This window comes from Lactuca sativa, chromosome 1 (assembly GCF_002870075.4).
Source record: "Lactuca sativa cultivar Salinas chromosome 1, Lsat_Salinas_v11, whole genome shotgun sequence".
Classification (NCBI taxonomy): domain Eukaryota; kingdom Viridiplantae; phylum Streptophyta; class Magnoliopsida; order Asterales; family Asteraceae; genus Lactuca; species Lactuca sativa.
This window is the reverse complement of record NC_056623.2, coordinates 8,405,048-8,419,805: the sequence shown is the minus strand read 5'-3', so window position 1 is coordinate 8,419,805 and position 14,758 is coordinate 8,405,048. Positions and strand designations below refer to the sequence as shown.

At 35.0% G+C, this 14,758-nt stretch overlaps 1 protein-coding gene and 1 pseudogene across 1 annotated transcript; one reads left to right on the top strand and one right to left on the bottom strand.

Moving 5' to 3' along the window:
- Positions 1-699: 699 nt before the first annotated feature.
- On the bottom strand, positions 700-7,321 carry LOC111907765 (eukaryotic translation initiation factor 5B). The gene is made up of 11 exons (XM_023903573.3): positions 7,157-7,321; positions 4,283-6,948; positions 4,098-4,198; positions 3,915-4,005; positions 3,715-3,825; positions 3,529-3,594; positions 3,360-3,419; positions 1,601-2,158; positions 1,392-1,511; positions 1,178-1,297; positions 700-1,060 (listed from the first exon to the last, which is right to left on the bottom strand). Exons 2-11 carry the CDS (start codon positions 6,875-6,877, stop codon positions 995-997), a joined length of 3,888 nt encoding a protein of 1,295 aa, XP_023759341.1. The 5' UTR covers positions 6,878-6,948; positions 7,157-7,321; the 3' UTR covers positions 700-994.
- A 5,789-nt stretch (positions 7,322-13,110) lies between these two features.
- Positions 13,111-13,755, top strand: LOC111907755 (histone H3.2-like; annotated as a pseudogene).
- The last annotated feature ends 1,003 nt before the right edge of the window (positions 13,756-14,758 follow it).

Here is a 14,758-nt window from a genome sequence, read left to right as displayed (position 1 = left end):
GTAATTAAATTATTTGTATTTTATTTAAGTTTTTAAAAATTTATTTTACTAAAATTTATAAAAGTTCTAGCCCCAAATGCGAGTGTTGCAGAATTAGTGTATGGGGACAAGCATTTAATGCATCACATCATCACATCTTCTGTGTAGACAAAGAGCATGCATGAATGGTAAAAACATGCAAAAGAGTTGATATTTTCAAGTGTAGAATACATATTTCTCGCGATAAAGACAAAAATATTTTTCACCTAAAGTATAGTTTGAACAATAATGTTCCCCGTAAGCGGGTATAATAACCCATGCATACATAAATGCTGGAGCATCGATCTTCATAGAATATTTTGCATCTTGTATGTAGCATGTATAAATTAGAGTCATTTTTCTATAAGGGGATTCTATTTGTTAGATCTGATCATCGCGTGTGTTGGGTGATTACTTAACAAAAAGAGTGTTTACTTTTCATATCGCCTGGTTATATTGAATGTGCCTTGAATAAAACTCAAATTTGGCTATTATTTAATGAGATTATTCAAACTATGTTAGCACACCATTGTCAAATCAAGCATACCAAACAAGTCAAGTTTTACTTTTTCATGAAAACTGAAAGTTTATGCACTGATAACTTTTCTTCTTATAATATGATAATAATATATAAGTACCCAAAATACATAACTTAAGACATCATCACGACATAACTATATCTTTTTGACGTAAAATTAACTCTTATATTTTTAATAAAAGACCGAAATAATACCAAGATTCAAAAATCCAAAACATCCCAAAAAAAACTCAAATCATTCAGATTTCGTCATTTTTACCGTTCTTGGACACTAAATCACGAGACACAAAATTCTCTGAAACCTGATATTCAGAGATAATGGACAAAAGGCTATTTCTGACATTTGACTTTTAAATTCAACTCTCTTTGTTTACCTTGTTGAGCCGCTGTCCACCCGCCTTGAAGCAAAAAGCACAAATATGAAAATACCAATCAAAATTATTGTATCTTGAAAAGATTTTTCAGCTTCACAACCAGCCTCCATTCTTCATTCGACAATTCATCCTGTAAAAATACACAGATTAGTAAAAAAAAAAAGTCAACAGATATTCTGTATGTGATAATGTGAAATTACTAATTATGAGAAAATTTAACATTTTAATTTTTTTTTATTTTACATACCCGATAATTGGCTTTTAGTATATCGATTGAGTTCCTTGAGATATGGCTGACAAGTTCATCCTCCATTTCAAAATGCCTCCCGAACATTTTTTGTTGCTCTTCAGCATTGCTTCCAGTTATCTGCCAATTCAAATATAAGATATTAAATTTTCATTTTTTTTTATTTTAATGAAATGTGTAAGTATATATAACTTGAAAAAAAAAAGACACATACCTTGATAGCCACCTTTGATCCTTTTTTGGCGATATCGACTGGCTTGTGATTATTCTCAATGGAAGAAATCCGTCCAATATCAATAAATTCCCTTTGAGGAATACATATTGGAGTTCCAATCTACACACACATAACATTGTACTTTCAATTGCTTTTCTACTTTGAAAAATCTACTCAATTATAATTTATAGCAGAGCAACAGAAATTACCTTAGCAATGCCCTCGAGAACATCAACACCAAGAATAATGGGATCCTTCTTGTTGAAGACACAATTGGGCATGATTTTAAGAACACATGGAAACACAGCATCTTCAGCAGCTTCTTTCTTCTTTTCTTCTTTAAGATTATCAATATACGCCTTGAATTGATCAAACAGATGATAAATGATATCAGCTAGAAATATCTTCACCCCAAGATCATCTGCAAGCTCACGTGCCTCTGGGGTCACTTTGACATCAAAAGCCAGGATTGTTGCATACTCTTTTCTCTTTTCCAGCATGACACTGGCCTTCATGACATCTTTTTTATGAACAGGGCCTATGCCTATACCACTAACAGGTATGTTTACAGCTGGAGTCTTCAAGAATTCTAGTAATGCCTCCAGTGATCCAAGAGTAGATGCTTGTACATAAACTCCTTCACCACTTTTATCAATTCTACTCATTACGTTTCTCATGTCGTCCATCACTGATTCCTTGATTTCATCCACATCATCATCGGGTCCCACCACGTATAGGGCAGTCCCAGCCACTGCATGCTCCAGATTCTGAAAAAAAAAAAAAAACAAGTTGAACAGAGTTAGGGACTGGTGTTTGGTTCAAAGAATCTATCAAAGGAATTAGGGCTTGCTGGTATGATGGAATTGAATCACAAAGGAATGGAATGAGCAAGGTAATGGAATGGAACGAGGCTTTCAAACATGTTTGTTATGTACAATTGGAAATTAACTTGATAAAAAAAGAATAAAAGGTTATTTATAATAATAAACTTTAATCAAGAAAGATATATTGCAAAGAATTGCTTAGAAACATATTTCATATGTTTGAAATATGTACTATATGTATTTCAAATAGTAAAAAAAAGTTATTTAATTTCACTAACAAAAATAATTACAAAGATAAAATATCAAATAAAGATAAATATCAAAATAGAATTATGATCAAAAAATATTTTGTTATTTTTGGAAAATAACAAAGAACAATTAAATTGAAATTTTAATATTTTTTAAAAGTATAAATGTTATAAAGAGTTTACAAGTAAAACTAAGTTATAATTACAATGTATCATTCCATTCAATCAAAAAAATTCTTTGTTATTTTTGGAAAATAACAAAGAACAATTAAATTGAAATTTTAATATTTTTTAAAAGTATAAATGTTATAAAGAGTTTACAAGTAAAACTAAGTTATAATTACAATGTATCATTCCATTCTATCAAGGAATGAATTTTTTTTAAAGAACCCCCTCCCCCATGGAATGAAAATCAGCCCATGAAAAGGAATAACATTTCATTCCAATGTGGCATTTTTTCATTCCACCCAACACTGCCTTAGAATCTGAAGGATTTGTATTCTATCATGTGCTTAGTTGGCAGAAAGTTGAATGGAAATCAATCACATTCCTTTGCTAATTTGATTTGCTTGTAAATCTATCTAATAATTGGAATGTATATTATGTTTAAGTAAGAATGTGTTTTTACTTTTTGTTTTAATCAGTTTATGAGGATAACTTTTTCTTTTGGCAACCAAGCACACCGCGGAATAGAATTCAAGATTCCAATTCCAGACTCTTATATTACCTGACCCACCAAGATCTGGTCGTCATTGATAATGACTTAGTGGAATCAAATTAAAATTTTGGTGAACCATGTTTCTCAAAAGAAGAAACATCGCATCTATTGTAGACAGTTCAAAAGACAAGTCGCCTCATTTATCTAATTGAAGAAACAATTTGCAAACTAGCATCACCTGAGCAGTAATTTTGATCCCTTGTGCAGCTTTGATTTCTTTATGATGAATGTAGGCTCCCTGAATCAAACAACAATCAAACTCATAAAGACTCAACAAAACTAATGAATTTGAAAAACTATCAATTGTCAAATTTAAAATGCCCAAAAAGGTTCAAACATATCCTCACCTTTACTCGGAGTTCCTTCATTGGATGAGGAGTCAACAATGATCGGATTGTCGTATGAATTGGTCCCTGCACAAGAACATTTGTTTGTTAAACAAGAAATAGCATATCATTCTTCCATATATTGTATTTATTATAGCATACAAACAGAAAGTAACTCGAATGTAGCAACAAAGTGTTTGCACTTGCCTGAAAGCCACAAACAACAATCTCATCTCCTTCATGAAGAACACCATTAACCAATACCACATCAATGGTTGTTCCAAGCCCTTCTATCACTTTAACCTCCAACACCGTACACTAACAAAAATTCATTCCAAGAATCAGTGATCAGAGCTCTCATAGAAAAAAAAAAGGTGAACTGGAAAAAGAAGATATAATAAATATACCTGAATATCACTGCTGTATGTAAGTTTTTCAATCATTGTCTTCTGAGCCCATTGGACAAGTAGTAACAACATCTCAGGTATGCCTTCACCACTGAATTGCCCCCAAAAGCAAAAATTTGGTTCAAAATTCAATACCCAGTATTCAAATGATGTATGAACAGTAGATCACATAAAAAAAACTACCTGATAGCACTTGTGGGTACAATACTATAAGTTTCTCCTCTGTCTTTATTCTTGCTGTACAATTCGGTATTCAATCCTTGCTCCTTGAATTCTGTAATTATCTGAAGTCACAAAGCACAAATCCATGAGAAAGCCAGCAAGAAAAGAAAACAGATGTTCTTGTGGGATTACAAATTTACAATTACCTGAGTGAGCCTATGCTCGAATTCAAGTTGAACATCTTTGGACTGAAGTTTCATTGCTTTCCCAATTGGTGCATTGCGACATGTTTTCCACCCATATAATCTGTCAACCTTATTCAAGGCCACAATGAACTCTGTATTCCTCATTCTCAATAGATTTAGTGATTCAATAGTCTGTGGTTCCAATCCATGCATAATGTCAACAACCAAAATGGCAATATCACATAACCCAGAACCCCGAGACCTTAAGTTCTTGAAGGACTCATGGCCAGGCGTATCAATTACTAATAAACCAGGGACATTGAGTATTGCATCGGCTTTCAATTCTTTTGTTCTCTCACGAATGTTCTCTGCTGGAATGTAAGTGGCACCAATTTGTTGGGTGATTCCTCCAGCTTCACCTTCTTGAACATTAGTCCTTCGAATACAGTCAAGCAACTTGGTTTTCCCAGTATCAACATGACCCATAATGCAGCATATTGGGGACCGAAGCGTCTTTTCACCATCTTCTTCTTCCTTCTTCTCTTCCTTTTTACCCTTACCTTTGTTTGCAACAACTGTTGCAGGTTGATTTTCCTTACTATCATGATTTTGATGCATTTCTTTGGGTACATTAGTTGCCCCTGAATCATTACTACTCTTAATCTCCTTTTTAACTACGGGTGCAGATTCGGGTTTAGGTTGAGGTGCAGTGGATTCCTCCTCGTCAGCAAATGCACTTATACCTGGCAATTTGAGATCAGCATCATCCCAACTCTTTGCATCCCATTCATCATCATCTTCTTCTTCTTCATCTTCTTTGTTCCCATTCTCTTCAACTGACGGGGCTTCTATCTTTTCCATTTCCATGTCATCAGACTTCTCTACTTCCACGTCATCAACCTTCTCTGCTTCCGTGACTTCATTAGCATTGGTGGAAGGACCTTTGCCATTTGCATGTGGCTTTGATTTTTTTGTTTGGTACTTGGGTCGTTTTGTTGGTGCAGATACAGGCAAACCACCAGCATTTGCAAGTATTTGATTCCTCATTGCCTCCAATCTTCGGGCTTCTTCCTTCTGTTTTGCTGTCAAAAGTTTTCCTTCTTGTTTCTTCTTCAACATTTTTTCCTTTTCTCTTTCCTTCTTCAAACGTTTTTTCTCTTCTGCGATCCTTTCAAGTTCTTCCTGCTTTAAACGCTCCTCTTCTTCTTTCCTTAGCTTCTCCTCTTCTTCTCTTTTCTTCTTTTCCTCGGCTTCTTTAAGCCTTGCAAGTCTTTCTTGCATCTCTCTAACATGTTTTGGAACCTTCTTATCAGGTACTTTACTCTTTGATTCCGCCTGTTTTTCCTCCACAACAGGGGCTGCTGCTGTCTTTAACCCTGCAGCTTTCTTTTCTTTTTCCTTTTCTTTCTTCTTTTTCTTTTTTTTAGCAGCTGCAGACTCTACAGCCTCTTCATTCGTATCCTTTTCACCACCTTCATCTGCTGGTTCTGCCTCAGGTTGAGCCTTCTCCTCCTGTGGCTGTTCTACAGTGGCAGAAGGTGGGGGAGGGGCAGAGGCAGGGGCGGAAGTTTCACCAAGTTCAGCAAGAATTCTGTCCAGGTCATCTTCTTCCTGAGCTGTTCTTCCACCTTTCTTTTTCTTCTTTTTGTTTTTGGAAGTTTCTGGTACAACATCAGCTTCTTTGTTAGTAATGCTGGTGCTAGGCTGTTCTTGTTCATCAACTGCATTCACTGTGTTACTGTTTTTCTTCTTGGATGGCTTTTTTTTACCAGAAAACTTTATTGTAGAAGAGTCTTCATCAGTCAACCCTGAAACTGAAACATCTTCATCTGTTCCTCCACCAGCTAATGCAACATCAGGTGGACTGGTTTTCTTCTTTGATGACTTGGTAGACTTCTTCTTACCAGAGAAGGTGATGGGGACATCATCATCCTCGTCACTTTCTTTCTCGTTTTCTTCATCTAGCAAATGTGCAGCTGAAAATATACTACCACTGGTTTTCTTATTAGATTTGGATGATTTCTTCTTCCCTGTAAAGGAAATGACTGGCTCATCTTCATCCTCAGATTGTTGTTTTGATCCTGATTCGTCTAGTAAATCTTCATCATCATCATCATCATCATCCCCAATTGCAGCAAATGCAGAACCAGCAAATGAATTACCTCCCTTTTTGGACTTTGATGGCTTCTTCTTTCCAGTAAAGACAAGGCTAATATCCTCTTCCTCACTGACATCGTCTTCTTCATCCTTTGTTACTTCAGAAGTTTCATCATCTTCATCACCAAGTAATGCAAATGATGTTGAAGCACCAAATGAACTCCCACCTTTTTTCGCTTTGGACTTTGATTTCTTCTTCCCGGTAAATTGACTCTCCTGAGGATTATCACCATCCTCCACATCTTCTTCTTCTTCTTTTATTCGCGAATTCTTACCTTTCTTACCTTTTTTCTTACCAGCAACCGGTGCGACATGCTCTTCTTCCTGAACTGATTTCTCCTCGGACACTTCTGTTCCAACAGAATACTCATCATCATCAATTACTACAGCTTTCTTCCTCGACTTGCTCCCAACCGCACCTCCGTCCTCCTCACGAGCTGTCGGCTTCTTTTTCCCCATCAATCTAATATGATGTCGACAAATAAACTACTCCAATCTCACCAGTGCAGACTCAAAACACCTTGGGAACCCTAAAAACACACAAATTTTCAACATCAGACTACATCACAAAAAACATACATATTCAAATCCCAATCTACAAGCAACAAATAAACTACAATCAAAAACTATTTTCAGATTAGTCCGTCCAACATCGAATCGAATCTACAACAAAAGCATGAAAATCGAGTACAGAGTTGTGGTAAAGAATAGACGGTAGCATATAGATAGATATCTTACTTGCCGATGCGAATTCGTGATAAGTGTATGTATGATGATGAATAATATGGATTGGGAAAACTGAGATTGATACACAGATCAGTTGGAAACGGTGGAAGCAAAAAAATGAATAAAGAACAGAAGAGGAGGTATGGGAGTGACGATGAAACGAAAGAAGGAATTATTTGTGAGGGTGCGTTATATGTGTATTAGGGTTGCAATGAATGGCTGGGTGCGGCTCGGCTCCTAGAGTGAATTTTACGATTCTTTTTTTTATTAGACAAATGTAAAAATAAAAGTAATTACATATTGACAAATTAAATAATATTCTTTCCGTCCCAAAATTATAGTCCACTTCTAAAAATAAATAACATTTTTACCAAAATACTCTCTCATTATTACTTAACCAAATAAGCATTTAATGAAACATTAAATGCAAAGTAAGGACAAAACTGTCGTTTTATTATATAAAGTTAGTGGTAATTAATGTTTTTCTTAATCTGTGTGTTTTTTGTCTGTAGACAATAATATTGGGACGGAGGGAGTCTATCCTATGGTTTACCTGAATTAATTACAACTTATTGAAATTTTTACGAGTTCGGTTTTTATGTTTTTTCTTTTTATTTTTGGTCGGACCATATTACAAAGTCTAGCTTTTTTATTTTTTTCATTTTATATTATTGTTATTCATTAAAAAAATGAAAAAAAAAATCATGTATTTGTCTTGGTTTGAGTTTATTCTTCATAAACACTCAAAAACATCTTCATGAACACACTTACACACAATGGTCTCTTTTTACGTCATTCCAATCCGTTGAAACAAGTAAACCTTAGTTCATCGGATGGCTCAATTTCTATTGATCAAACTTGCAGATTTCTTCCCGATTCAGCCACCGGTTAACCAAATGGCTTCCCTCTTTATTCCCTTCCACTACTCGTGTTCTTTTCAATTACGCTAAATATGTATACGTTCAGGCAGGAAACCGGTCTAGAATGTGTGACTAGTCAACTATTTGACGAAAAATGTTGGTGTACAGGTGCGTTCATGTAAAAACTTGTTATTAATGTCAGTTTTCTGACATGGATGATGTTTATGAAGAGAAAGGGAAGAGGTCACTTTTAGTTGATTGGAGATTGTGTTGTTCCATAAAGATATTACCATAAAGATGTTGAAAGAACAACATTTAAGGAAGCATCTAAGACCCTAATTTTGGGAATTGTAACATCCCGAAATCCAGGTAAAGCTATTTAACCATTCTCATTTTCCCAAGTTGTCAAGTTAAGTCCCTTAAGTAAAATGGTGGGCTAGTCGCGCGCTTAATTTGGACGCAAACTCGCCAGGGTACGTTGGGCGTACCCAGGGTTACGCTGGGCGTAGCGAGCCCAGATGAAAACCCTAATTTGGGGCTTGTGCACTATAAAAGGAATGTTATGGCCTTGACCTCAACCACCATTCCAGAGAGTGAAACCCTGATAGAGAGTCCTCCTTCGTTCCTAGCTAGTGTGTTGGTGTTCTAAGCTTCAAAGTGTCATTTCAAGGTGGTGGAAGAGAAGAAGAGGGCATTTTGGAAGCTAGAAGTTTGTGGGCAAGAGTAGATCTGAGCTTTACAGAGGTTGGAGCTTCTTCCTGAGGTAAAAAGCTCAAAACTTGCCTTGTCATTTGTGTTGTGTGCTTCTTGGACCAATTTCTAGGGTTTTTGGTCCCAAGATGGAGCCTTTATGAGCAAATGGTCTCCATTGGCCTAGATCTATCATATTTCAAGGCTATAAGAGTTGTATGTTCATAAAAATGCAATCTTGGACGTAAAAACTGAGTCATGCATGAGATCTAGACCTTTTGAGGAAAAAAGGAAATGTGTTAGAGGGTGTAGGGACCTTTACAGCCATGCAAAGGCTTAAAGGTTCCGACTTTATGGGATGAGATGCTTAGGGAGAGTCAGATCCGGAAGTTGAAGGAGTGTCTTAACCGTTTAAGACCAAAATCCAAGTAAAGGCTGAAACTGAGACTTACGCTGGGCGTAACTCCCAGTACGCGCAGCGTAAGGGGTTGAGACCCTGATTTGTGGTTCGCTGGCGTACGCCCCACATACAGAGAAGGTACGCGTCGCGTACAGAGAAGGTACACATCGCGTACTGCCTCCTGTTGACTTCCGTTGACTTTTAGGGTTTTGGTCAACCCTTGGACTTTTAGGTCGGGGAGGGGTAAAATGGTATTTTACCCCTTATGTGGAAATTGTAGAGTGGATTTAATCTAGCCTTTGAGAGCCATTATTTATTTGAGAGTGTATTGTTATGTGTTTAGGCGAGGGCTAGACCAGTGTGTTCGAGTGCGAGACTATCCGAGATACCCGAGGTAAGTCTTCTCACTATACTGTACCTGGAAGGGTACCTATGTGTGACTGGAAGGTCTTATATGCTATGATATATATGTGCTACATGCTGATATGTGATATGTATGTGTTATGTATGCTATATATGATAAGGACCGGAAGGTCAAGATGACATGGACCAGAAGGTCAGGATGTTACGGACCGGAAGGTCGATACGGGTAGGACCGGAAGGTCTATCGGGATTCGGGACGGAAGTCCCCTGAGCCACTTGGACCGAAAGGTCCCACAGAGTTATGGCTTGGAAAGGCATATGTGTTATATATGGTATTTTGGGGAACTCACTAAGAATTTATGCTTACAGTGTTGTGTTATGTGTTTCAGGTACCAGTGAGGATCGCGGGAAGGCGCCGGCTTGATCAGTACACACATAAGGATTTTACATATTATGATCTTGGGATGTGATGTTATGTGATACAATGACATTTTTATAACAATTATGAATGAAAGTGTGTTTTTAAAATGTGAAAAATTGTTTTGAAATTTACGTCGTTACAGGGAATTACTTCCATTTCTATGTGTCCATCTCTATACTATCCTTTCGTTCTCTTTATGCTTTTTTACCGTTGTTTTTTCTAGTGTCATCAAATAACAATTAGATTTCGTGGATCAAGAAATTTTAGTCATGTGAGTTACATATGGTTTCTAAAATGATTTCCCTCCTTTTTGGTGAAGAGCATGGCTAAGAAACTATGTGTGAATTTTATTATTATTTTTTTGCAAGTTTGATAGTTAGGTATTGCATATTGGATGAACACATTCAAATTTCCATTTTCCAAAAAAAACACATTTATTTCAAATATTAAATACTCCATTTTGATTTCCATTTTCATATATGGGGGCTAGCTTAGGAACAAGTCCATGTTTTGTGTGTGGTTTTGTTTCTACAACGGTTTTTGGGCGAAGGCGGAAGGAGAAGGTAAAGGAGGTATGGGCAGAAATGGAGGTGGTTAAAGTTGGTGATGATGGAGGATGATAGTGACAGTCGTTGGTGATGGTGGTTGTAACTGATGGGTTTTGGTCCTAAGACATCCTATGTGCTCATACAAACCCTAATGCTTGGATCTAGGTTTCTCTATTGTACATGCTTTGAATCCAAGACTATAAACCCTAATTCTAACATATGGAAATCGATATTAACATATAATTAGGTTTAGTTACCTTGATTGTTATGTAGCAATAACAATCTCAATTCCTCCTTGAATTAACTTTGGAAGGCTTAGAGTCACAAGTGTCACTCCTCTAATGGCTTACAAACACCAAGAGCAAATGGAGAAGGTATAAAGAGAGAGGAGAGGTATAAGAATTCGTCTCTAGGACCTCTTGGGAAGGCATGGACGAATTCATGAGCCTTGAGGGTCTTTATATAGGTGTAGAGATTAGGGTTTTAGTCCTTATCCTTATCTAGTGCTTGCCCACCAAGTAACCATTAGATAAGCCTTGAAAACCCTTATCCTAGTCGAATTCTAAGGCCTTATCACCTTGAATTCGTCCAACCTATTAATAAGATAATCCTTACCTTATTTTGTAACTATCACATAATTACAATTCAGCCCCTCTAGTTTAATTAATTACACTTGATCACAAAATTAATTCTTAATTAATTATTGACTAATATTAATTAAACAAATATGATTTCTCCTTTAATATATTATTCTTATAACATATTAATAAATCATAATAACCTCTCTCTCTAGTTATTTCTCCAATCAAGTTGCTTTGGTGAAGGCAACCCAAAAGGACCATGCACCATCGGGTCAAGTACATACCAAAATAGTTATGGACTTAGACACTAATCCAACAGTAACGTCCTAATTTTCAAAATAATTTTTTCATTTTTATGATAGAATTTTTAGATTAAGGTGTCTAAGCTCATAATTAAATTGGTATCAGTATAAGCAAATACATTTTTAGGTTGTCCTCATAAGAAGACATAGTTAGAAATGATATTAAGATATAGATAGAAAAAAATGATGTGTTAATATATTATGTGATTAGTACATTAATTGGGAATAGATAATTGATATGTTAATTTGTTATTTGATTAATAAATTAACATAAGATCAATAATTAAATAATTGATTTGTTAATTTATTAGTTAATAAATTAATAAGAAATCAATTATAATTAACTAATTATTAATCCGAATTAATTTGAAATTTGTAACACTCCAAAGGTCATAAAATTTAAAAATCACCCGTTAATCATTAATTTGAAATTTGTAACACTCCAAACCCAACCACATTATGCCAACATATGTAACAAACAAACAAAAACACAGAACCAACAAATATAGATAAAATATAGATTTACTACTCAATCAATTACTAGCATAATATTATCCTATAACCACGATAAATAATATAGTGTGCCGTCATTGGTGCCTTCGACCCACAAGTATAATGAGGAAAACTCACATCTCAGGCTGAAAAGATATCTGACAGAACACAACTTTGAATTGAGTGTAATGTTTGGTCTAAGAATGGAATAAATGGTGTTTTTATCTAATAAAATATGTTATAAAAAGCAAGAATTGAGTGTAATGTTTGGATGTTACAAGTAATGTCGAGAATGTGCAATATCTCTTCGTGGACAGTCTTTAAGTTACGATATTATTCATTAAAGTTTGCATTGTTAAATTTGTATTCTAGTATGAAATATGAAATAGAGTAATAAATTGTTTGGGGACGAGGTTGACATTCACAAAGTAAATAAAGCTCATTTAATATTTTTAATATTAATCCTTTATAAGTTAAGTATTCCATCTTTTCCATCTCAACATCATCATCAGCTTTATCTGCTTCTTTGACTTGAGTAGCATTGGTGCACGGAGATTTACCAAAACTCCAAACATTTTTTGATGAAAATCTATTATAATATATTTTGCTCGCTTAAAATATTGTCGGCTTTATTTTCAAGCCTTACCAACATCATTGTCTTCTCTCCTTTCTCACTCTTAGTTCCTTGCCTTCTCGAGAAGAAGACAATTCACAATTGTGTGGAGAGGTTGATACAATTTATGTATTATGCTTGACAAAAACATCGTATAGACAAATTAAGGGAAATATAATGAACAAGAATTGTATGTATTGAACTTAAAGAAGCATACTGATTGACTTAGTAGTTGTTATACTTGTTTGTGGCATCACTAGATAATTACGAGTTAGCACAACTAATTAGTAAAAAGAAACCAAAATCAAAATAAAAATGTACTAAAAATAGGAGTGTGATAATTAAAAAAAAGTTTGGGTCTAACGACTAACAATCGTATATACTATATAGTATACGAAATTAAAAATTTATTTTTAAATTAAATACATCCCTACTAAGCTTTGTTTTTCGCGGGTGTCAAGCACATGGATCTCAATCCGCGTCCACTCCTAATATCAAATCTCAACCGTCTAATTTTTCTTCCAGTAATCTAACCGTCTAAATCTCACGCTACAAGTCCACCTCAAAATTTTCAAAATTTGCCAAAATTGTTCTCAAGAACCCTAATAAAAACCACTAACTCCTAACGAAATCACCATCTGCAATCAAATCTCTCTCTACTCTAAACACAATCAATATTTTCTTGTTAGCTAAAATATGGCCAGAACAAAACAAACTGCTTGCAGATCCAAGGAAGCAACTGCGACTAAGGCGGCTAGGAAATCTGCTCCGGCGACCGGAGGAGTGAAGAAGCCTCACAGATTCAGGTCGGGAACAGTCGCACCGAGGGAAATCCGTAAGTACCAAAAAAGCACTGAACTTTTAATCAGGAAACTTCCGTTTCAAAGACTAGTAAGAGAGACTGCTTAGGATTTTAAGACTGATATGAGGTTTCAGAGTAGTGTTGTGGTTGCGCTTCAAGAGAGATTGCTTAGGATTTTAAGACGGATCTGAGGTTTCAGAGCAGTGTTGTGGCTGCGCTTCAGGAGGCGTCGGAGGCTTATTTGGTCAGATTGTTTGAGGATACCAATTTGTGTGCGATTCATGCAAAGAGAGTTACAATCATGCCCAAGGATATGTAAGTGGCTAGGAGGATAAGAGGCGAGCGAGCCTAGATTTATCTTTATATAAAGTCAGGGTTTATTCTAGTACTACCCTAAAATGGTGATTAAGGGTTCATGATTTCCAATGTAGTTATTCCAAAATTGTTATGTTTTAATGAAAATGAATTGATGATTTCGTAGATTTACTGTTAACTGTTTGATGTTGTTTATAGCGTTTGATTGAATTTGTAGCCACCTAAAATGAAATTTGTAGCCACCTAAAATGACTAAACTAATCAGATTACAAAAAAAAAAAAGATAAGTTATAACAAACAAATCCTTTGGGTTGATAATAAAAGTTGAACAGTAACTCGATGGTGAGACTCGTGAAACATATCAAACGTGTCTACTATGTGGTTATGCCAACAAAGCCACCCTAGCTTTCCTAAGAGAACCATGTGTTAAATGTTTATCCCTTGTGCTAGAAAATACTGTTTTCGCATGGATTGGAAACAAGTAAATGGGAATTTTAAGTAACTTTAGTGTGGTACCCAACATGGTTTTAAAAATCGAAAAAAGACATGAATCTGCCATAAAACGTACATGAAGTGCCGTTTCTAGGTGTGTATAGCATACGGTATAATCCGTTCGTAAATGAGATACATGCACCTTTTTTAGCCTAATTTTGACTAATTTTCTATTCCGATCGCACCTAGTCTTCTTATTTTCACATTGCATCTTTTCTTCTTCTTAGTATCGCATGATGAAATTAATATTCCAGACTAGATTCTGAATCTCAAATTTCTTGATTCCGACATACCACCATATTAGGAGCATCGAACAATGTATGCGCGCCCTTTTCTTTGCGCAGATGTGGACAAGAGTCTTCTAACATCTTCTAGCCTAAAAAACACATATACTTTTTTTTAGTTTTTTTTGAATTTATATTTATTCCAACTTTATTAGTGATAAACAATTTGAAAAAAAAAAGTTACAATACTTAAAAAAACAAAAGTTCGACGACACAAACGTGATATTTTTGACAAATTTATAAAAAAAACTTTATTACAATAATGGTCGTTGAAGTTGTTTATATAAATATGAATATATATATATATATATATATATATATATATATATATATATATATATATATATATATATATATATATATATATATATATACTCATATATTTTTTGTGTCAAATTTTATAAAACATCATACATACTTATAAAGCGAACATTTTTTCTTGAATCTCATG